The sequence below is a fragment of the Mustela nigripes genome, chromosome 4 (assembly GCF_022355385.1).
Source record: "Mustela nigripes isolate SB6536 chromosome 4, MUSNIG.SB6536, whole genome shotgun sequence".
Taxonomy (NCBI): Eukaryota; Metazoa; Chordata; class Mammalia; order Carnivora; family Mustelidae; genus Mustela; species Mustela nigripes.
Genome location: NC_081560.1, coordinates 89,498,634 through 89,523,973, shown reverse-complemented (window position 1 = coordinate 89,523,973; position 25,340 = coordinate 89,498,634). Strand labels below are relative to the sequence as shown.

The window sequence follows — 25,340 nt, the reverse complement described above, 5'->3', positions numbered from 1 at the left end:
TATTTATTTATTTGACAGAGATCACAAGCAGGTAGAGAGGCAGGCAGAGAGAGAGGAAGGGAAGCAGGCCCCCTGCCGAGCAGAGAGCCCCATGCGGAACTTGATCCCAGGACCCCGAGATCATGACCTGAGCCGAAGACAGTGGCTCAACCCACTGAGCCACCCAGGCGCCCCGATTTTTGCTCATTTTAAAAGTTGGCTTTTGATCTATTTCCTTCCTTCCTTTCTTTATTGTTTATGATTTTCTGCACTTGGAATATATCATCCCATTATGTTCTGCCTTCTGTTTTAGTCGTTGAAAAGCTTTGATTCTGACCTGGATTTTTTTAAAGGTAATCGGTAGTTTTCTTCTGGCTTTTTTTAGGATTTTCTCTTCTTTTTGATTCCCTTCAGTTTCAGAATGTGGTTCCTTTTTATTCATCTCAAGTGTAATTAGTTTTTCTTTTTCCATCTGCGAGTTCATCTCTTTCATCATTTGTAAACCATAATTTCTTCAAATATACATTATTGTCTCTCTCCTTTGTCTTTAGAATCTAATAAATGTATGCTCAACTTTCTTTGTCATCCAAGCCATTTACTGACGTTTCCTTAATCTATGTGTTTTTTTTTTTTTTTTTAACTTTCCTGGACTTTTTCCTGATTGTATTTCATTTCATTCTTTCTTTAGCCAATTACAGTCTGTGATTAAACTAGTCTATTATTATTTTGCTAAATTTTGGTAATGTTTATTTTATTTTTAAAAATTCGATTTTTATTTTCCTGAAATGCTGTATGATCTGTCCTGTGTCCTGTATTCTGACTTTTACTTCTTTGTATATATTCTGCAGAGGTTTTCTGTTATCTGACTCTGGAAGGTACAGTATTTGTTGTGTTTGTAGTTATGTTTCTTTTTGTAGTATGTTTGGCCTTTTTTGTCTAATGGAGTTCAATTTCTTTGGATGCCTGATTATCTTTTGCTGTGTGCTGGACATTTTTTTTTCTTTTTTGAGAAGCTATTTTTAATTTTTATTTATTTATTTATTTATTAACATTTTTTTAAAGATTTTATTTATTTATTTGACAGAGATCACAAGTAGGCAGAGAGGCAGGTAGGGAGAGAGAGGAGGAAGCAGGCTCCCTGTGGAGCAGAGAGCCCAATGTGGGGCTTGATCTCAGGACCCTGGGATCATGACCTGAGCTGAAGGCAGAGGCTTTAACCCACTGAGCCACCCAGGCACCCCGAGAAGCTGTTTTTTTAGAATATCTGAGTCCTTAAGATTGGTTTTGTTTCTGCATGGTATCAGAGATTACTATCAGTCTAAGAACAACATTAAATTTAATCAGTTTTAACTATCTGCTCCATTTGGCCTTGATCCTGGCTGTTAAGATGTAGGTTGTAGTTTTCCAAGATTAGCCAGTATTCTCAGATTACAGGTGGATTTGCTTCTTTTCTTTCTGGATTCTCCTGTACTTCACTTTTAGCTTGGTATTTCTATATGTTTTATCACTTCTTTGATGCTTTTCAGACATTTTTACATGTCCTACAACATTTTTTAGTTGTTTTCAGTGATAAGCTAACAATCTAGTGCCATACTGAAAATAGAAGACTTATACATGTCTTATCTTTTTTATAAAACAAATGCTTAATACTTAAAAAATATTTAAATTAAATTAAATTTTTAATTTTAATTAAATTAATTACTTTTAATTTAATTTTAATTTGTAATTCATAATAATTTGCAAATTATTATAAATTTATAATAAAATTTTATAATTTTAATTTATAAAATAATAACATTTATAATAATCAATAAATTATTAATTTATAATAATTAATTTTAACTTAGTTTTTATTTGTGTGTGTGTTTTTTATTTTAAGAAACAGTGAAGTTACTTGTTTCATAATTTCTTCTTTTTTTTTAAATTTATTTTCAGCATAACAGTATTCATTGTTTTTGCACCACACCCAGTGCTCCATGTAATACTTGCCTCCCTAATACCCACCACCTTGTTCCCCCAACCTCCCACCCCCCACCCCTTCAAGACTCTCAGGTTGTTTTTCAGAGTCCATAGTCTCTCACAGTTCACCTCCCTTTCCAATTTCCCTCAACTCCCTTCTCCTCTCCATCTCCCCATGTCCTCCATGTGATTTGTTATGCTCCACAAATAAGTGAAACCATACAATAATTGACTCTCTCCACTTGACTTATTTCACTCAGCATAATCTCTTCCAGTCCTGTCCATGTTGATACAAAAATTGGGTATTCTTCATTTCTGATAGAGACATAATACTCCATAGTGTATATGGACCACATCTTCCTTATCCATTCATTTGTTGAAGGGCATCTTGGTTTTTTCCAGTTTGGCAACCATGGCCATTGCTGTTATAAACATTGGGGTACAGATGGCCCTTCTTTTCACTACATCTTTATCTTTGGGGTAAATACCCAGTAGTGCAATTGCAGGGTCATAGGGAAGGTCTATTTTTAATTAATTAAATTAAATTAAATATTTAAAAATATTTAAATTAAATTAATTAAAAAATAATTAAAAGTATTCAGTTTCTTAACAAAAAAGAGAATGAAGGGTCAAGTCCTCACTATGGCATGTAAGCCCCTTCATGATATGGCTTCTGCTTGCCTTTATCAACTTTGCCTTTCGCTAGAAATTCTCACATTTTCTTTGCACATTTTCTTTTTTTGTCTAACTCAGAATGTTCTTGTCATTCAACAGACTCTAACTGATCTGTCAATTCTTTTGTGAGGGCCTCTCTTGCCCTTCCTTCTGGCAAAGCAGAATATTTCTTTTTCATTTTTTGGTTCCTTTAGAGTACTGTAGATACTTCCATTATAGAACTTTCTGCATAGTTTTTACCTTCTTTATGCTCTTATAAGACTTAAGGGCTGTGATCATGTATTGTTAATATTTGAATCTCTAGCCTTGGCATAGCATTATATACCAGATAGTTAAATGTTTAAGAAATGAATAAAATGATCTTTTCCTTAATCTGTGTCTCAGTTTTAATATTCTTTCTAAAAATGTAATACATGTTTCTGAACAAAACATACATGGTGTACTAAAAATTTTTTTTTTAATTTTTAAAATTAACATATAATGTATTATTAGTCCCAGGGGTACAGGTCTGTGAATTGTCAGGCTTACACACTTCACAGAACTCACCATAGTACATACTTTCCCCAATGTCCATAACCCAACCACCCTCTCCCTACCCTCCCCCCGCTGCAACCCTCAGTTTGTTTTGTGAGATTAAGAGTCTCTTGTGTTTTGTCTCCCTCCAGATCCCATCTGGTTTCATTTTTTCCTTTAAAAAAATTTTTTTTAATGTACTTACACATCCCTCCTATAACAACTTGAGAAATACAGCATGTGAGAAGAGTGTGTATGTCTTAGTCTTTTTCAGATAGAGAAGAGATACTTTCAGGTTATTTCAGGGATAGCTACTTTAGGAGCATGTGAAGCAGTGAGGATACATGGGAACCTGTCCTAACAGCCAAAGGAATCCTGAAACAGTGTGACACGCGTGCACAGTAAGACACTGCTTGGCCTGTAATAGCATACCAACATTCACGCTTCTCTGTGACTCAGGCTCTGTGTGTTTGCATCTCTATCTGCTGCTTTTTCTTTCTGCCACAGTTGGTAAACGCTCATGCTCCTTTTCACTTGCTTATTGTTTCTTCTCACTCTTGCTGCTTTTGTTTCAAGGTTTCTGCTTATTGCCACTTCCCTGCCAGTAACGGTTTTTGGCAGTTCTTTTGCAAGTCAATGTCATGTCATGTCAATGACAGACGTGGTATGGTTTCCTTTGACCTAGCATTGTTCCCCAATCTAATGAGTTGTGGCTAAGGCCTCAAGGTCCTCTATGACATGAAGTTTGGTGAACCATGTGGAAGGACCTGCCCAAGCTACTTTCCTGAGGACTATGGGTACTACAAGTGCCCAGAACATTATAAAAGTTCTCTCCTAAAAGTTAATGTCTTTCTTTTATGCTGAAATCCACATTAAAACAATACTTCCTCATAGTTAAGTTGGGATTTAGATACTGCTTTTTTAGGATAACGTTCTCATTTTGTACTCAAAATCATGGTATTATGTTCAGGGGAATTTTTTTTTTCTTATGAAAGAATAAACTAACATGCAAGGATGGTAGATTTATGTTTAATTTTAGATAGAAAATTAAAATTTGATTTTTCAACTAGAATTTTAATTTTAGTTCACTTCTTTGCTTTCAGCTCCAGATCTTAAAACTGTCAGAATCATGCATTTCTTTTTTTTCCCCTTTGTTCAATATACTCCTCTGACAGTAAGTTTTAAGAACCTGTTTATTTTTGCCTCTTTTAGCTAATTTTAGCTAATTATTAGCAATAAGGGAAATTTCAGGTTTATGTAGGACTTTATAGTGAATGAAAATTTCGAGTATTCTGAATCATTTGACTTTTATGATAAAGCTTAGAAGTTGCATATCTCATCATTCTATGGATAAGTAACCCTAGATTCTGAAAGTTATTTGCTTGAGTTCATAAAGCCAGTGTGCAGCAGCATTTTGACTATGAAATGATAATTCTTTCTCTAAGTTTACTATTCTTTGCTTTTGATTCTGTGGACTGTATACAAAAGGTAGACCATATAATTCCTGTTTCCCAGAAGCTTGTTCTAGGTTAAAAAAAAAAAAAAAAAAGGAGAAACAAGTCCATTTTTGTAAGTACCCATGAAGTACACTGGTCTAAGACTTCTGAGGCCTGACTGCTATTCCTCATCACTTTACCTGCATGGTAGTGAAGGAACTTGAATATCTTCCCCTCCCCCCAACTTTATTGAGATATAACTGATGTATAACATTGTATAAGCTTAAAATGTATAACATGATGATTTGATATGTGTATATATTGTGAGATGATTACCAAAATAAGGTTAGTTAACTCATCCTTCACCACACCAAATTAGCATTTTTGTGGTGGTGGTGGTGGTATATTTTTTTTACAATGAAAGTTTGGAGTGAATCGGTGAATTCCCTTCCAGCTCTAAAATTCTGTGAAGCTGTGATCTTGTCTTTTATGAATGTTTTTATTTTTTATGGTTATATAAGCGTGAGAAGTCAGAATTGTTTGTGTTTAAATAAACACTTTTTACTTTTATTATTGTTATTAAATTTTGTGCTGATTTTCTATACCCTTATTTTAAAGAATATTATACTAGAGGAACAACTAAGTTGATAACAGTCATAACTGTGGCCAAATTATTATAATGGAAGAAAGAGGTGAAGGGAAAATAAAGAAATATGCCTATGGACATTTTGGTATGTTTATTTCCAGTATTTGAATTTTTCTTGGATTGACTCCTATGCGGGCTTACTTTAGGAAGGAAATTCATCTTAGAAATGTGTTGCCTTTAAAACTATTTTGAAGTCTAGGGCCCCTTCTGAAGCTTATTATGTTTTAACCATTTTTATGCTGTTCACTTTGTTTAGTCATATCTGTTTTGAACATTGGGAAAACTTTAATTTTCCTGTTTAATCTTTTTATTCTTTGAGCTCTTAATTCATTTAAATGCATGTGGTACAAGAAAGCAAGAAAGAAAGAGCTACGAAATTTTTGCCTTGAACATGAAATCACTGTGATTGTTCTCTCAATTAGAAGAAAGTACTTTTACATTTAATTCTTTTTGCTTTTTATCCCCATTTCACTCTCTTTCCAGAAGCCTTTTCTTTCTCCAAGCAGAGGCTTCTGACTTCATCTATATACATGAATACATGAGTTGAATTTAATTATCACCCCAAGAATCATCTATCTGAGCTCATTTTAGTAACATTGTTTGCTTATGAACTGCCTCAGAGTTTTTCAGAAAGAAATTTTGAAGAGCCTATTATTTCTTACAGAGAGTATTTAAATTTTTTTAACTTTAAAATTATATAAGAAAATGAGTTTTTTAACTTTCAGTGTAACAGCTTTGTTGAGATATAATCCCATACCTATTATATAACATTTTTATCTTTTAAAATTATTTTTTTAACTTTTTATCATTTTCCTTTTTTTTAAAGTCCTACACGTATATTAGCTTTTTTTTTTTTTTTTTTATTTTTTTTTTTTTTTTTTTAGAGGGAAATCACAAGTAGGCAGAGAGGCAGGCAGAGAGAGAGAGAGAGGGAAGCAGGCTCCCCGCTGAGCAGAGAGCCCGATGCGGGACTCGATCCCAGGACCCTGAGATCATGACCTGAGCCGAAGGCAGCGGCTTAACCCACTGAGCCACCCAGGCGCCCTGTATATTAGCTTTTTACTGTAAAGTTTTAAATGTAGTTTTTAAACTTTGAAATCATATAAGTAAGAAAGTTTGAGAAAATTTTGAATAAAGAAGGAAGGAATCGTCCTTAAAACATTTTCTCTTTTCTATATGTTGATGTTTTATAGGTATGTGGTTTTTACCATATAGTTTAATAGGATCCTTTTCAGTTTTCAGTTAATGTGGTGTTGATTTTATCTATTTTATTATAGATAGAATTGGAATGATGCCTTATTTTGCTAGCTGTATAATTATCCACCAAACAAGTGAATGTGCCAGGAAGGAAGGAAGGAAAAGGAAAGATAGTAGCAACTTAAAATGCCAGTGTCCCCCAAATGCTGTAAAAACAGAGAACAACTACCTTAGCAAAACCAAAGAACCTGTGCTGTGGAAATGATCTTGTGCTAGTTCTGGGCCTTGCCTGCAGGGGGCATTGCCAGTTTGGCTCTGCTTTGGGAAAGCCACAGTCTGTGTAAGCAGACTTGAGACCACCTGCCTTGAGACCACCATGCTGTGAGGAAGCCCCAGCTAACCACGTGGAGATGATAGGTGCAGAAGCACTGAGGCACCAGATACTGGATTGAAGCATTCTGATACTGTCCAGACCAACTTTCTTGTTAGCCAGGTGCAGCAGAATGACAACATGTGGGGCATTTGAACCCTGCCAAAATTACCTACAGAAGTGTGGGACCTAGCAAATCATGTTCAACCACTACGTTTTGGGTTGTTTTTTTCTTGCAACAATAGGTAATTGATAGACTTTCCAAAGTGATGTTCAAGTATAGAGGCAGCCATCCACAAACAAGAATGCAGGGATGATTGCTCCTGTGAATCTTTCCTTGAGAATCTGATAGCGCACTCGAGAATGACTAGAAAAACCCCAAAGTAAGACTGGTGTTTAGCGTTAGAGCTGAGATTAAATGAAGGATATAAAGGGAAGTATAATATGTAACGGCTGTATGTTTTGACAAGTAAAACTCAACTCTAAAAAAAATGTATGGAGAGCATGTGCAAAACAATGTTTTAAAAACTATCTTCAGCTGTCATATTTGTGTTTGTAGTGTGGGTTTTGTATTGAGATAATGTTTTCTGTGTGTTGTGCAGCAAAGCAAATGGATAATTTAAAATTTTTCTAATTCTGTTATTTCTCATGTCTCAGAGCCAGAAGTCTCTGAAGAAGAAATAAAGTACAGATATAAGTTAGAATAAGTAAACACCCTGTACTCCTGATTTTTAATTGGAAATATCAGTATGAACTCATGAGGTATTTTAATTTTATCTTGATATATACATCACGTATGCATATATTTTTATACATATGTATATGTATAATATGAATCTGAGAATGTTTTATGTATATTATGGAATAAAGCAAATGAATATTTATGTGATAATTTGATTCTGACATTTCCTAGCTATGTCTGCTGAAAAGTCACAGAAATGAGCAAACCTAGTTCCCAGAATGTGTTCTTGAAATGCTCCTGACATCTAAAAGAAACTAGGGCTTCTTTGATAAACCTTTGATTCCAGGTGTGGGGCATGAAATGTATAAAATGATCCTGGAGTATTTTTATACTGTATATCAAGGAACCTATTAGCCACTACAAGACAAGTCAAGACAAAAGGATTGAGGAGCAACTTGAAGAGCCTTTGGGGTGACCAAGAATCCCAGTTTTAGCATTGGAAGTTTCAGGTCCTGGGACACCTCTTTCTCAGTCATTTGGTACAATTGATCACCCTCAGAGTCTCTCACTGGCCACAAAGGGATAAGGTCAGCATCTGCAAAGATAAGAGCTACAGTAGTGTGGCATCCTTTATTTATTATGTTTAAGTCTCTGAGTTCATACTGACATCCCAAACAAAACAAAACCCACTAATTGTTCATCTTTTGTAGATCTCAGGAAAGCAGTCTTTAATTTTGAAATCTGATGAGGCAAGGAAAGGAATCAAATATTTTTTTTACTTTTCTATATGAATAGTACCACCAGGTAAACAAATAGTAGGTAAGGTAAAGTTTCTTTTTATGGGGAAATTTTATATGCTAGCAAATAAAGACAAAACGATAGAATTGGAGTAATCTCTGTATTTTAATGGATTTTGACATTGACTATCAGTGACTGCTAATGACACAGAAAGAGAGAAAATCACGCATGTGCTGCACATACACCACTACCTAAGGAAAGTACCCAAAATATTAAGCCTGAGTCTGGCAAGTCTGTGTGTGTCCAAATGCCAACATATAGGAAACATGCAAGACAGAGGAACATGTTCAGCTGCACTGTTGGAATGAACTCCGTGAAACCCAGTCTGTGGGAAACTGTATAGGACAGATGGTCCAGTATACTTAGCAGATTGCAAAGAAAAAGTAAGAGATGATAAGGGAACCTATATGTATTAAAAAAAAAAAAAAGGCAAATTTAAACTATAGCAGTTGGGTACATACATTTGAGTAATAAAACCATAAATAAAAGTAAGGAGGTGATTACCACAAAACCCAGAGTAGTGGTATTTCTTGGTTGGGATGGGAGAGCTAGGATAGGGTACATACATGGAGGGCTTCTGTAGTCACTGACATGGTTCTGTCTTCCCATCTACATGGTGGTTCTAGGTTCAGTTAGCTATAATTTTTGCATGTGGTTTTCTGTGTTTGTAATATCTGCATCTATTTCAAAGATATTTTTAAGAGCAGTTTTTGGTTCACAGTGAAAGTAAGAGGAAGATGGAGGTGTCTCCTATACCCCCTGTCCCCACCCATGCATGGCCTTCCCCTTAATCACCATCTCTCCCAACCCCTCAGAAGGGTATATCTGTTACACTTGATGAACTTACATTGACACATCACTATCTCCCGAAGTCCATAGTTTACATCAGGATTACTCTTGGTGTACATTCAGTGGTTTGGGACAAATGTATGGTGACCTGTGTCCATCATTATAGTGTTATACAGAGTATTTTAAAAATCCTCTGTACTCGGCCTATTCATTCCTCTAAACTTTGGCAGCCACTATCTTTTTCCTTTCTTCATAGTTTTGCCTTTTCCAGAAATGTTAGATACTTGGAACCATACAATATACAACCTTTTCAGATTAACTTCTTTCACTTAGTAGCATGCATTTAAGGTTCCTCTATGCCTTTTCCGGGCTTGATATCTCATTTCTTTTTAGTGCTGAATAATGTTTGTATTATATTCGGTTATAAAAGTCTGAAATAAAAATTAAGGAAGGGAAATTGACCAGAGTGGAGGCCACTCTATCAGGAAAAGGTGGTAAATGATGCCTTATAGATTATCTAAGACTTTTTGACCAAGCATTTCATTAAATGCTGCTGTGAGAGATTCAACATAATCTGTCAGCAGAGAGCTGCTGAAGTTTATTAAAAAGGGGGTTGGAGTGCTGGAAACTGTGTTTCTAGGAAGATAAATCTAGCAGGGTGGATTTCAGGAGGAGATTGGAAAGCTAACTGGTACACCACATTGTGAGGGTGAAAGTGGTAAAGATTTGGATTAGGTGATGCTTGTAGGACCAGAGATAATGTAACTGTTGTGTTATGCAACAGAATAGTCGATAAGACTTGCTGACAGATTAAGTGTGGTTAAAAATAAAAGCATTAGAAATGAGTTCAAAGATTTCAATTTTGAGGGCATATCCTTTATTGGGTATGTACTGGGGAATTCTAGAAGGACAATTCTAGGTGATTAGACTAAAGTAAGATCTGGTATTTCTCCTCATGATGTATTTAGAATCCCAGAGGAATGATTACTAGGGATTCTGCATTCCAAATGGTTTGTTTAAAAACGGTGTTCTGACAAGCAAGAAACTGATAACAGTGACTGTTTTTGGTAAGTGCATATTTGTGACATAGAGGTATGAGGGTGACTTTTTTTCTTTTGAATCTTGAATTGTGCTTATATTACTTATTCAGAAAATAAATAAAATTTAATTAAAAGATAAAGATGCCCAAATCTTCCAATTTTCAGGGACAAATTCTTAGTTGGCATTTTTTATCATTGTAAGTTCTTGTAGACTATAGTTACTCAGAAAAAACATTCAGGGAAGCCTGTTTAGTAACTGGTCGCCTTTGTCTTATATATGTTTATAAACATTGTATTTTTGAACAAATGTTATGTTTTGTGTCTCTGTATGTTATGTGGGTGCAAGTGTGATTCTGGGTCTGGATGTGTATGTGTGTTTCATTTAGGAAAAAAAAAAAGGGTTTATAGATGGAGTCTTAACTCTTCCTGGTGCTTTTCATTCTTATTGCCTCCAGTTATGATTTTCCTCCTTAGATGGGAGATGTTCTTCTCAACCAGCTTTAGGGCCATAAAGATGGTGGTAATGAGCAGCATAGACTGTCTCTCTTTGTTATCACTCCTGATGCTAAAGGTCACTACATATCTATTATTCCATCAGTCTCCCCTCTTCTGTTTCTCCCTGAGGCAATTCCTCTGGATCCAGCTTCCATAATAGTGTCCTGAAATACATGGGTCTTCTTTTGTGTCTTAGTCTTCTGGCTAGGTAAAGATGCAGTATTAGATCTGGTGATGAAAAGAGAATAGGAAGTGTTAAATGCACACACACACGTACATATACATACGTACATACACACATACATATAGTAGTTTCTTTTTGTTTTAATAACTCTGTTTCATAGTTTGTTATCAGTGATAAAAGAACCATTGGGAAAATTCAGGTAGGGGATACTCTTTAAGGTCTAATGAAATCAGGAGAAGATTTAAGTCTGCTCCCCTGTGGACCTAGAAAAGAGAAACCAGAACTAGAAACAATAAGAGGCAATAGGTAGGCAGCACCAACACAGTGGCCATCAACCTTGCTGGCACATTGGCACCACTGAAGATTAAAAAAAAAAAATACTGATGCTTAGTTCCCAGTTCTACAGATTCTGATTTAATTGATCAGGCTATGGCATTGGCTTGGAACTTTTGAACCTACACATTTGAATTTAATATGAAGACTGAGAACCACTGGATTAGAGAAGAAAACTGGTCTAGGACCGAGGGAAGGAGTTCCCAGGTTGCACAGCACCTCAATCCCCAAATCTCTTCTTTTGGGATAGATTGAAGTTTTTTGTTAAATGATGCTTTCCAAGCTTTATGATTTGTTTAGGTTTCTGATGGGTAGAAAACATAAAAAAGACATAAATGAGTCTTTAACATCTGGAAAGAATGGACAGATTCACATCAGAATAGTAATAAAACTTCATGATTGATTACACTTATTGAACATTGTGATATTTGCACAGGTTGCCTGTGATTTGCTTCGGAGAATAATTCGCATCTTGTATCTCACTAAGAGACTCCAAGGACAACTGCAAGGGGGAAGTAGAGAGATAACAAAAGCTGCTCAGAGTCTTAATGAACTTGGTAAGTCCTCTTTTGATTAAAAAGTGAATACACTTTTACAGATTTTTCAGTCACTTGATTTGTTGGCGTTATCACCAGTAACAAATATTATTGAATAAATGTATTTAACAATTGCCGGTATACAACATGGTCACACTTTTCAAAATGGGTGAAAAATTAGTTGATTTCTTAGAAATGCAGTTTATTTTTTAAATTCTCATGTGATAAGATTGGCTGTTTTTTTCTGGGTATACATTCCTATGAGTGTTAACACAAGCATAGACTCGTAATTGGTAGCACGGATATAGAATAAGTTCCATCACCCCCAAAATTCCCTCCTGCTATCCCTCTAGAGTCTCACCTCCCCACCTAACTTTGGCAACCACTGATTGGTTCTCCATCAGTTTAGTTTTATTTTTTGGAGAATGTCACATAAATGGGATTATGAAGTATGTAACCTTTAGAGACTGCTTTTTGTACTTAGCATAATGGTTCTGAGATTTATCCAAGTTTTTATTTATAACATTGTTTGTTACTCGGTGTTTGGTGGAATATTGTTGTGTAGTTGTACCACAGTTTATGATTCAAGGACTGAAGGAAATTTATGTTGTTTCTAGTTTTTGGTCATTATGAATAGAGCTACTGTGAACATTTGGGTACAGGTTTTTTTTTTTTTTTAAGATTTTATTTATTTATTTGACAGAGATCACAAGTAGGCAAAGAGGCAGGCAGAGAGAGAGGGGGAAGCAGAGAGCCCGATGTGGGGCTCGATCCCAGGACCCTGGGACCATGACCTGAGCTGAGGGCAGAGGTTTTAACCCACTGAGCCATCCAGGCGCCCCTTGGGTACAGGTTTTCATGTGAACTTAATTTTCATTTCTGTAGAAGAAATGTTATTTTTTTTAGGTGACAAATCCTATGTTGACATTCTGCCTAGAAGATTTATTGAATTCATTTCTTCATATGTTCGTTTATCTTTCAAGCATTTAGAACAGAGTCTTGACATCCAAGGGTTTAACACTAATGGTTTTGACTGTTAACAGGCTGCAAGGTCCATGATGATATAGTTCATATTTCAGGCAAAATTTTGAATAGTGTAGAACTGACACTTGCATTTTAATGAGGCTTTGTGGTTTTCTTCTTTTCTTTGGGTACCTGGTAATTTTTCTGAAGTGGATATGTTTAGTGATTCTGTACCTTTGTAGGTTCAGAGGTCTTTGATGATACCCAATTCAGGTATCGAGCATCTACTTACTCTTGGTGGTGTGCTTTGAAAATAATATCAGAAAGATATGCATTACATGTTTTTGAATTTTTCTGTCTTTGATATTTGAATTACATAGTCAGTTTGAAATGCTTATTCCATATTTTTTCCTAAAGAAATATAGCCTCCTTATAAATGATACTTCAGTATCAATTTTTAATCCTCAAATACATTGCTTAGGCACATCATTGGGCATATACCTAACTTGTGATTTAGTATGCTTGGAATATATTATATAAAAAGTTAATTTTTATTTATTTAAGTTAAAAAATTAAGTTTTTACGTTCTAGTTAACATACAGTGTTCTATTAGTTTCAGGTATATAATGTAGTGATTTAACACTTTCATAGATCACCTGCTGCTCATCACAGCAAGCACACTCCTTAATCTCTATCACCTGTTTAACCCATTCCCCTTCCCACCTCTCCTCTGGTAATCATTAGTTTGTTCTGTACAGTTAAGAGTCTGTTAAAAAGTTCATTTTTAATCAGTGAGTAACGCTTGAGTCTTTTCTTCACAGTATGTGCTAAATGTAGGAGTGTAAAAATTCTAGTATCAGCTTTTATTTTTTGCTTTATCACATTTCATATCTTTGCTCCCAAAATAACCTGCAGGATAATAGAATCATTAAAAACAGGCACAAATTATTCCAGGGTTTATTATGTATATTTTTCATCACTGACACTGTTCCATAATAAAAAAATCGCTAGATTCTGATTATGACTATCATTTTTTTCTAGAAAAAACATATGCTGTAATGCAAATGGTGATGTCTTCTTTTAATAAAAAAAAAAAACAGACACAAGTATCAATCATAATGTTCAGAGTATAAATTATCCTTCCAGTGAGGCATTGGCTTTACCCAAAGTTTTTAAAATATTAAATGATGAATAGTTGTTGGAAAATGTAGTTCATGGTGGAATTATCTCAAGATGGATTATGTTAACTTAAATTTTTAAAGCTTTTCAGATTATGTACCATTCAAAATTTGCAAAGACATCATCTCTTTGTCATTCACTGCTGTGGTTCTGTCTTAGCCAACAGGAAAGCCAAGAGGAAGATAAAGTTTCTACTTTGGGGATTAATATTTTAACAAAAGTAATAATTGGGAATCACTGTTACAATTACACATATATACAAAATGATATTTTATGATTGGAACATCTCTGAAATTATCCATGTCTTTATCAATATAGTTCTGATTCTCATTAGAAAGAAGAAAATGATGAAGAGTAGAAGTGTTTACACAGGACCTTGAAATTAACTTAAAATAATCTCTTAAACTTGAAAGGTCTTGAGGGTTGAATTGCAGAGACCTGATGAAATACATTGTCATCTAGAAATTGTATATTTTGAAGGACTGGAGGGAATGTAGAGTGACTGCTAACAGCTACAGATTTCTCTTTGGGGTGATGAAAATATTCTGGAATTAAATAGTGGTGATTGTTGCACAGCCTCATCAATATACAGATAAGCTGCTGAGCTGTGCACATAAAATGTCAAATTTTACAGTATTTGACCTATATTCTGATATAAAAAGTATATTCTGGTCCCTGGTGACAATTAGTCTATATTTATATTTATTTTATTTTTTTAAATTGAGGTCTAAATGGCATGCAAAAAAACCCTACACTTATTGAAAATGTATAGTTTGGTAGTTTTGACATGAGACATCACCAGTATCAAGGTAATGAACATGACTCTCACTCCCCAAAATTTCCTCATGGCATTTGGCAAGCCTTCCTCAGGCATTTGCTGATCTTTTTGTCACTCTAGATTTAGTTGGCACTCTAGAATATTTTATATAAATGAAATCAAACAGTTCATATTGGTTTTTGTGGCTTCTTCCAGTCAGTTAATTTTGAGACTTATCCATGTTGTTTTGTGTATCAGTAACTCATTGCTTTCTATTTCTGAGCAGTATTCTAGTAGATATCCCACAGTTGGTTTATCCATTAACCTATTGATGGATATTTGGGTTGTTTCTAGTTTTTGGCTGTAACAAATGAAACTGCTATGAGCGTTCATATATAAGTCTTTGTGTGGACATATGCTTTCATTTCTCTTTGGTAAATACATAGGAGTGGAATGGCTAGATCATATGGTAGACATATGCTTAACTTTTTAAGAAATTGCCAAGGTGTTTTTCAAAGTAGTTGTAAAATTTTACATTCCTACCGGTAGTGTATGAAAATTCTACTTCCTCCACATGCCAATACTTATAATAGACAGTCTTGTTACTTTTAACCATCCTGATAGTGATACTTTGTTTTAAGTTTACAAAAAATTTAAATTAATAAGGAGTTTAGCAAGATGTCAGGATACAATATTAATATACAAAAGTTAGTTTTATTTCCATATGCTCTACTATTAACAAACAATTGGAAATTGAAATTCAAAAATACCATTTATAATAGCATGAAAAATATGAAATACTTAGGTTGAATTTGACAAAAGATTCCTAAGACATACAGAGAACTAGAAAACTTTGTGAATGGTGAAAAAAGACATAAATTAATAAATCTTGTCTCTGAAATGGAAGATTTAATAGTGTTTGCTAAGATGTCCATTCTCCCTATGATCTATATGAATTCAAAGTGGTTATAATCTGAATCCCAGCAGGCTTTTATTTAGAAACTAACAAAGTGATTTGAAAATTCATATGGAAATGCAAAGGATCTAGATACACAAAGCTTTTTTTTTTTAATTTTCTGTTAGTCACCATACAGTACATCATTAGTTTTTTATGTAGCTTTTCATGATTCATTGTTTGCATATAACCCACTGCTCCATGCAATCCATGCCCTCTTTAGTACCCATCACCAGGCTCAGACAAAAGTTTTAAAAGAGAACAGAATTGAAAGATTACCCCCACTTGATTTGAAGACTTACTATAAAAACTGATAGTAAACAAGGCAAAAAGATAGACAAATAGATCAATGGAATTGAATAGTGAGTCTAGAAATAGACCCACACTTAAATGAACAACTGATTTTTGACAAATTTATCAGGGAAAAGGTAGTCTTTTCAATAGATGGTACTGGCACAGTTGGGTAGCAATATGTGAAACAGTGAACTTGTAATCATACCTCACTTCCTATACAATAAACTAACTGATTGGATCCTAGCTCTAAATGTAAAACCTAAGTTAGAGCATATCTAGAAGAAAATACAAGAGAACATTTCTGTGACTTTGAATTAGAAAATGATTTCATAGATACATCACTCAAAACGTAGTTCACACACAGAAAAACTGATAAATTAGATTTTATCAAAATTTAAAACTTCTGTTGAGTGATTCTATTAGAAGAATGAAAAGGCAAGCCATCAACAGGAAGAAAATACATGCAAAGTATATGTTTGCTAAAGGACTAGTGTCCAGAATATGTAGAACACTCTACAAACTTGGTAAGAACACAAACAATACAATTTAAAAATAGGTAAAAGATTTGTACAGACACTTTACCATAGAAGATAAATGGATGGTAGCTATGCATATAAGGTGCTCAACAGCACCTTGGGGCAATAAAAATTAGGCATTTGGGCAATAAACATTAAAATTGTACTGGTGTCTTACAGAGAATAAGCACAAGTTGCGCAGGCATACTTGTAATTTTTTTTTTAAAGATTTTATTTATTTATTTGACAGAGAGAGATCACAAGTAAGCAGAGAGGCAGGCAGAGAGGAGGAAGCAGGCTCCCCGCAGAGCAGAGATCCTGATTCGGGGCTTGATCCCAGGACCCTGGGATCATGACCTGAGCTGAAGGCAGATGCTTTAACCCACTGAGCCACCCAGGCGCCCCATACTTGTAATTTTTAATGCAGACTTTATGTAATGATTTTTAAAACTACTTAGTGTAGGTTTCACGATTAAATTGTATCATTGATTTAAGGCTTTTCTTTAAGAAGAGTCCCAAGACTAGATGAAAATTTAGATGAGCCTTACTACAAACTGATAATGTTTTTTGAGCATCAGCAAGATAATGTACTTAAAAATGTATTTTTGGTACTTTTACTAGCTATCTTTTAAAATTGTTGTTAGCCCATCAAGGTGGGATCTCTACATGATTCATAAGCTTGATACCTTTTTAGAATTTTGGGGGCCGTTTGGTAAGCTGTCATTGTGAACCAGAGGACGGAGACCTTCTTTTTTTAATTATGTATTTATTTTTTTAAAATTTATTTGAAACAGATCACAGGTAGGCAGAGAGGCAGGCAGAGAGAGAGGAAGAAAAGCAGGCTCCTTGCTGAGCAGAGAGCTCAATGCGGGGCTCAATCCCAGGACCCTGGGATCATGACCTGAGCCAAAAGCAGAGGCTTTAACCCACTGAGCCACCCAGGCACCCCTGGAAGGAGACCTTCTTATAAATTAAACTAGTGTCTGAAATTACTTAAGATTAGAACTATGGGAAAGGGGGCGCCTGGGTGGCTCAGTGGGTTAAGCCGCTGCCTTCGGCTCAGGTCATGATCTCAGAGTCCTGGGATCGAGTCCCGCATCAGGCTTTCTGCTCGGCAGGGAGCCTGCTTCCTCCTCTCTCTCTCTCTGCCTCTCTGCCTACTTGTGATCTCTCTCTGTCAAATAAATAAATAAATAAAATCTTAAAAAAAAAAAAGAACTATGGGAGAGGTTTTTGTAATATCAGTGTTTCTTGATCAGGTTGAATAACAGATTCCTTTATTCCATGGAATGCATTTTTTACTTTTTCTGTGTTGAATGGAAGCTATAGTGGTGAAACCAGAAAGTGCTACATTTCCACAATCAACCTTACTTGTTTTCTCCTTTGGAACACTATGAGGTATTCTACCTATAATAGAGATACCTTGACCTATCTATCATACACTTATTGGTGAGGAATCTAGTGTACTCTCTGCTTTAGTGTTATCAAATGTTAAAATTCTGCTGGATACTATTGGATTAGAATATGTAAATGTAGAGAGAACATGGAAGACTGTACTGTTTCAATTTTAGGTAGATGAATCTTTTCTTGTATAACTAGTTGCCTTGGAGTAGTTAAGAAATTCAGTTTGAACCTAGTTCCTCTCTACTTGCGATTTCATTTCGATTCCTTCCATTTTATTTCTCCTTCCTTGTATTAGACCCTTACTTTTGAAAGTTTTTTTTTAAACCATGACTCTTTAATTATCTTAAAATTTACCAAAGGTTTTTGAAGAGTCATGACTACCAAGAGCCAATATTTACCTTGTAAAGTTCCTGTAATTCAGGGTTTATTTCTTTCTCACTTTTTCTGGCTTAGAAACTTTATTTTGTTAATGACGAGAATTAATTGTGTATGGATATTTCATTGCCTGACTTGTTTTAAAGAAGGCATTAATTTGACTTGTAAAAATATATAATAAGAAAAATATATGTAATAAGAATGAGCAACAAATCCGAGACCAGCAATATGAGTGAAAAAGGGATGATCCTTAGGGGGATCACAGCCTAGCTTTTTGTGAGTCTTGGGTTGAGGCAGAGATGATTCATGATTCTTCTTCCTTCTCCCATTGATAGGCATTCTTTTCACAGCTTTTGGGGAGAAATGGAGTAGGGGATTCATACATAGGTCGGGGTGATTGGACCTCTCACAAACTGTAATGACAGCTCATACTTCTGAAATTTTCTTGATTCTACAAATCTATGTTAATGCTTCATCTTTCCCTTCACATTAACCAAATTCACAGGATACTGGTTTGTAATCTAGAACACTGTTCATTAATTTGCAATGAGATATGTGCTGTTCATTGGGCTGAACACATTTAATTTTCTCTCCGGATGGATTAAATGGAAAAACAAATTTGTAATCAGAGACTTGTTGGTACAATTTGAGTTAGATCAAGGGAAGCTGGTTGTATGATTCAGATATTTGGCGCAAACTGTGATAAGCCTGACGCTTATTACAGCTTCACATTAATAACGTGCGTACTTTTACCTGGAGTTCTGAATAATAAGTAATGGAGAACCCTCTCTTTGGTCACTGCCAATCTTTTGATTCTTAAGTTTTTATTTCTTCTTTTATGCTTCATGTTGTTGACCGTCCCTATTTTAGTTTATACATTATTTTATCCAAGTAGGACACAATAAAATTGATTAGGTTTTTGCTTCCAATTAAAATTATATGTCAGTGCTGAGTACAGTTATATCCCAGATATGAATTGGGAGTTTGAGAGTTCCCTAAATTTCCATCATACATTTGGTCTCTTGAATTTTAGAATGATTTTCTGCTAATCCCACTTGCTGAAACAAACTTGTTAGTGTTTAGATACTTCAGATTTATAGGTTAATATAATAAACTTTGTATCTTTTTATAGTATGGGTGCTTTGTAAACAGAAATATGTCTTCTCATTCATTCCAGTCTATTTTTATATCTTCAAAGATTTTTATTATTTTTAAAAATAATATATGTGTGCATCTATATTGATTTATATTAGCTTTACTTCTAGGTAGTTAAAAAAATTTTAGTAACTAATTAATTTTTACTTATCCTACAAATAAGGATTGGAGGAAAAATTTTTTATAAAAAAGTAAGCAGACCAGTCTTTCGTATGGATATTCTCTAGTCTTTTCATGGAAATCACAATTTATAATTTGTTTAGTTTATTTAGCAAACAGGTTGTAGTACACATAAGCCCTGAGACTTGGTAGAAACCTGGTATAATGTGAGTAAATATAGTTTTTATGTTTGGGAAGTTTAAGGTATGTTCTTATCTGAAATGAAGCATAAAACTGATCACAACGATGATGTTATTATTGTTATTATTATTCTCATCAACCATGGGAGAAACCAGTCTCCTCTCTTTCCACCCTTTTCCTCTTGGTTCATTTGCTTTTTCCATGAAATGATCAGAAAGAAACTCCAGTCAATTTCTCACCATAAGACTTAGATAAATTAATTTGTTCATTCAGTCAGTATTTACTAAATGCCTGCTACATGTGCCATGTGCTGTTCTTGGTATTGCAGATGTACAATGAACAAAGCCTAGAAGGAGTTCCTCTCCTTTTTATAAGACCTCATATTCTGGTGGTTTCTAAGGTCACATGCCTGATATATCTGTAAAAATCTGATGGCAGAGCCTGAATTCTTAACCATCAGTGATATTCTTTTCCATAAACTCTATAGCATCATTCAATTACTTTACAAAAGGCATTGCTGTCATTAGTAGATCTCCCAGGGTTCTTTAAAAAAAAAAAAAAGGGTAAAAAAATGACATTTGAGATATACCATATTTTTATAATGTATTTTATGTTGTGATTATTGGTTGGCTGTTGTTAGTAACTTCTACATTAAAGTTTTACTTAATTAACATTTAAAGATCATTTTTTAAAAAGCATAACCAAGCATAAGTTATAATTAAGTAGTTGATATAATAAAAATTAATTTTTATTGCTTATTTATGTCCTGTTTTCTTAGTTTTATAATTTCGTTGCTAAGCTGCGATACATTACTACTGTGTATCATGAGAAAATATTCTGTAAACCAAATTTATCAGAGAAGCATTTGGGGAAATATTTAATGTAGAAGGAAAAGATTATCTGTGTTTCCTCTATTACTGTTCTTTTGTAACTGATATACTTTCTCAATCTTATAAAACAGTACTTACAAGCAAACATTTATGATTTATGCAGAGGTGAAAGAAGTATGATTTATATACTTTGACCTGTAGTAGGTGACCAATAATTTACTGAACTGATTAGTTTTTAGAGATGTCTACAAGATGATGTAGTTAGTGAAAATTTCACAAGGTTTTATTATTTCAAGCTTACTAAATTTTTCTTCTGTTAGGAAAGTTTGTAAATATGCATATAACTCTTTCCAGTATTAAATTACCCCCAAGGTGATTTCTTTTTTTTTTTTTTTAATTTTTTATTTTTTATAAACATATATTTTTATCCCCAGGGGTACAGGTCTGTGAATCACCAGGTTTACACACTTCACAGCACTCACCAAAGCACATACCCTCCCCAATGTCCATAATCCCACCCCCTTCTCCCAAACCCCCTCCCCCCAGCAACCCTCAGTTTGTTTTGTGAGATTAAGAGTCACTTATGGTTTGTCTCCCTCCCAATCCCATCTTGTTTCATTTCTTCTTCTCCTACCCACTTAAGCCCCCATATTGCATCACCACTTCTTCATATCAGGGAGATCATATGATAGTTGTCTTTCTCTGCTTGACATATTTCGCTAAGCATGATACACTCTAATTCCATCCAAGTTGTCGCAAATGGCAAGATTTCATTTCTTTTGATGGCTGCATAGTATTCCATTGTGTATATATACCACATCTTCTTGATCCATTCATCTGTTGATGGACATCTAGGTTCTTTCCATAGTTTGGCTATTGTGGACATTGCTGCTATCAACATTCAGGTGCATGTGCCCCTTTGGATCACTACGTTTGCACTATTGGGTATTTACCCAAGGTGATTTCTTAAATGCATTTAATATATGCATAAGTTTTTTGATGACAACTCCAATATGGAGAGTTCAATATGCATTTTTCTTTTTCTTTTCTTTTATTAACATATAATGTATTAGTTGCTTCAGGGCTACAGGGGTATTATTTGATTCTGTGAATCCTTAGTCTTACACAATTCACAGCACTTACCATAGCACATACCCTCCCCAGTGTCCTTCACCCAGCCACCCCATCCCTCCCCCCACCCCCACCCCAGCAAACCTCAGTTTGTTTCCTGAGATCAAGAGTCTCTTATGGTTTTTCTCCCTCCCTCAATATGCATTTTTCAAACTATATTGTAATCACCTGTGATGATAAACCTTTTCAGTAAGTACATTTGCTTTAGATTGTCTCTAAATTACTTACGTATGTGACTGGTTCAGCTGCCACCAGGTGGGGGTGATGCTGTGTTCAAATCCACATGTTCAAAATAATGGACTTATGCTTAGGTATGGGTTTGCCTGTTGTAGAGATAAGCATATTAAAATTATACACTAGCTTTCTTTTTAACTGATGATATTCAGTGTTACTAAAGTTTATATTTAACAGATGATAACCACACAGCATTTATGATCCTATCTTATTGGTTTTATCTTTTATCACACAGTATCAAAAAAGCAGGATAACATCCAGACAAAACAAGCAGCTTACTTTTTTTCCTTAATTTTACTTATTTATTTGAGAGAAGGAGAGATAGAGCGAGAGTGGGGGGAAACAGCAGGAGAGGGAGAGGCAGGCTCCCCCTGAGCAGGGAGCCTGATGTGGGACTTGATCCTAGAACCTTGAGATCATGACCTGAGCCACCCAGGTGCCCGCAACTTACTTTTTATAAACTTCAGAATATTTTCATACATTTCAAAGTTACAGTAGCATTTCTAAGTGTATATTTTATTCTATATGGTCATTTAATGCTTATGGAAGCTCTGTATTAAACCTTACTATTTGTCATCCCTTGCTATAACATTTATGAGTATTTGAGAATGATTTATTTAGTGTAAGGTTCTTTGGACTAGTAATGTATCAAATTTTTTTTTATTTCTGGGTTCTATTTTTTTTTCCATTTGGATGCTTAGTCTAGTAGATCTCAAGCTCTTTTCCATTTCAGTATACATACAGTTAATGTTAGTTTTTAAAAATTAAAGTATATTTTAAATGTATATGAACAGTGCCTCAGAAATACAGGCATTTTATTTAACTGACTTTTTTTTTACTGGATTATTTTATTGACTGTTCCTTAAAAATGGTGTTAGCCTACTTCTTTTTTTTTTTTTTTAAAGATTTTATTTATTCATTTATTTGTAAGAGACGGAGAGAGAGCAAGCGAGCACAGGCAGACCAAGAGGCAGGCAGAGGCAGAGGGAGAAGCAGGCTCCCTGCCAAGCAAGGAGCCCGATGTGGGACTCGATCCCAGGACCCTGGGATCATGACCCGAGCCAAAGGCAGCTGCTTAACCAACTGAGCCACCCAGGCGTCCCTGTTAGCCTACTTCTTAGTGAATTGCATTTGGATCTCTCAGTCTCCTATTTTGTGGGAAGCTTAAGTGGGATGTTCTGCTTTTCATTGCCATTATACTTCATTACTTTCTGTATAAAAAAAGCCTAGAACTACATGAAACATTTTTATCAGTCTTTGGTTTGGTAAATGAGCTAAAAGTGATATAAATTTATGATTGTAAGTATATTTATAGAGTAGCATTTTATTTTTTATTTTATTTTATTTTTTAATTTATTTGATGGAGTGAGCGCGAGTGAGGAGAGTGAGAAGCAGATGCCCCACTGAACAGGGGGCCAGATGCAAGATGGGGCACTGGATAGGCAGATGCCTAACAGACTGAGCCATCCAGATGCCCCCCAGAGTTTAACATATTAATACTGTATAAACAACAGGGTAGGTAGGCAGGTATGAGATTCTGAGAGACGTGTTCAGTAAAACAGGATGCAGTTTCAGTCATTTGTTTTAATTTCTACGTTACAGACTTGAAATTCATTGCAGTGAATCAGAAATATACTTTTCTACCATATCTAAATGGAAGATAATGCTGATAATATAATTTTATTATCACAACTAGGAGTATGTTCAGTGTTCAGTGGTGGTGGTCTATATTATTTACATATTAAAAATAAGATTAATACATCAATATATTACAATAATTCCACTTTGCAGAAAAAAATCTGATATCATTCTGTCGGAAAACCATTCTCTATAATCCAATTAGTTAATACCATATAACTCAAAATGGCCAAGTTTGTTAGGTAGGGATATATCTTATGGCAGATTTATTCTGGTGAGTACATTAAAAAGGCATGATGCTCAGAATGAGATGGTACATGGAGATTAATATTTTTCTTAGCATTTATAGGAATTGGTAATATCTGCTTTGAAAATCTCTGTATCTAAATTATATGGTCTACATCTCTGGAGATTCAGTTTCTTTACTTCTCAAGTTTATCCAGAGCTGCTGCTGGAGGAAAATGTTGAATTTGTCTGCAACTATTCCTGAACACCTCCTTCATCTGTTTCAGGAAAGAGCAATTGGATAGGATCTTTATTTTTCAAAACAGGATGCCAACTCCTACATTTTAATTCAGCTTTCAGAACTATGGATCTGTATTCCTTCAGTGTAATAATACATTATTGATTGTCTTCCCAAATCCTTTCTCCCCCTCTTCTTCTTTTCTGGCAGATTTGTTGAGTTTTCATCTTAGTAACCCTGGGCTCAGGGAAGAGGCCGCCCTTACTCCAGGGCTTAGATCATGATTGGTCTTGGTAGTTTCTTTCTTTCCTGTAATTGTTTATAGACATGTGATCTCATCTGAGCTAAGGGAATTTGAGGGACGTGAGCTGAGCAGTTCCAAACTTTTTGGAAAGCCTTTCTTTGCAAATAGATGCAGGCGAAAAGGAGGAACTAGAGTTAGTGACTAGATATTATCCCTATTTCTGTCTAAACTTTGAAGTTGAGACCTACTGCTTGCCTGTATGAAACAAATAAACATATCAGATCTCATTCATTTCAGTCAGTTCTCTCATTTTCTTGATTTCACTTCTTTTTCACTTTCTTGATTACAAGATTCTTTGTAATCTTGTACATTGTACAAGGTTTTTACAAGATTGTACATGATTCAATCTTGATTCAATCAAGAATCAAGATTCTTGATTGTTTCACTTTCTTGGTTACACTTCTTTTAAACTTTTCTGGATAGTAATACTAATACTTTATAGTGATATGGTCTTTATGACCTGTATGTTGACACATATAATCTTTTTTTTTTTTAAGATTTTATTTATTTGACAGGCAGAGAAGCAGAGAGAGAGAGAGAGAAGAAGGGAAGCAGGCTCCCTGCTGAGCAGAGAGCCCCACAGTGGGCTCTATCCCAGGACCTTGGGATCAAGACCTAAGCCGAAGGCAGAGGCTTTAACCCACTGAGCCACCCAGGCGCCCCAGTGTTGTCATCTTAAAATACTTAGTTTTCAAGTTTATGAAGACAGTGTTTCCATTTATTTAGGTCTTTAATTTCTTTTGGATGTCTTCTGTAGTTTTCTGTGTATAAGGCTTTTTTTTTTTTTTTTGTTTTTTTTTCTTTTTCTTTTTTTTTAAATTTTTCTTTTTTTAAAATATTAATTAATTTATTTTCAGCATAACAGTATTCATTATTTTTTCACCACACCCAGTGCTCCATGAAATCCGTGCCCTCTATAACACCCACCACCTGTACCCCAACCTCCCACCCCCTGCCACTTCAAACCCCTCAGATTGTTTTTCGGAGTCCATAGTCTCTCATGATTCACCTCCCCTTCCAATTTACCCCAACTCCCTTTTCCTCTCTAATTCCCCATGTCTTCCATGCTATTTGTTATGCTCCACAAATAAGTGAAACCATATGATAATTGACTCTCTCTGCTTGACTTATTTCACTCAGCATAATCTCTTCCAGTCCTGTCCATGTTGCTACAAAAGTTGGGTTTTCATCCTTTCTGATGGAGGCATAAC

The 25,340-nt window shown here is 34.9% G+C and overlaps 1 protein-coding gene across 1 annotated transcript in view; it reads left to right on the top strand.

Moving 5' to 3' along the window:
• The window catches only part of COG5 (component of oligomeric golgi complex 5), a 300,872-nt gene that overhangs the window by 28,646 nt on the left and 246,886 nt on the right, over positions 1 to 25,340 (top strand). Inside the window, exon 6 of the mRNA XM_059397031.1 lies at positions 11,533 to 11,653. Coding sequence (XP_059253014.1) covers positions 11,533 to 11,653 — 121 coding nt within the window. The remainder of the gene's footprint in view (positions 1 to 11,532; positions 11,654 to 25,340) is intronic.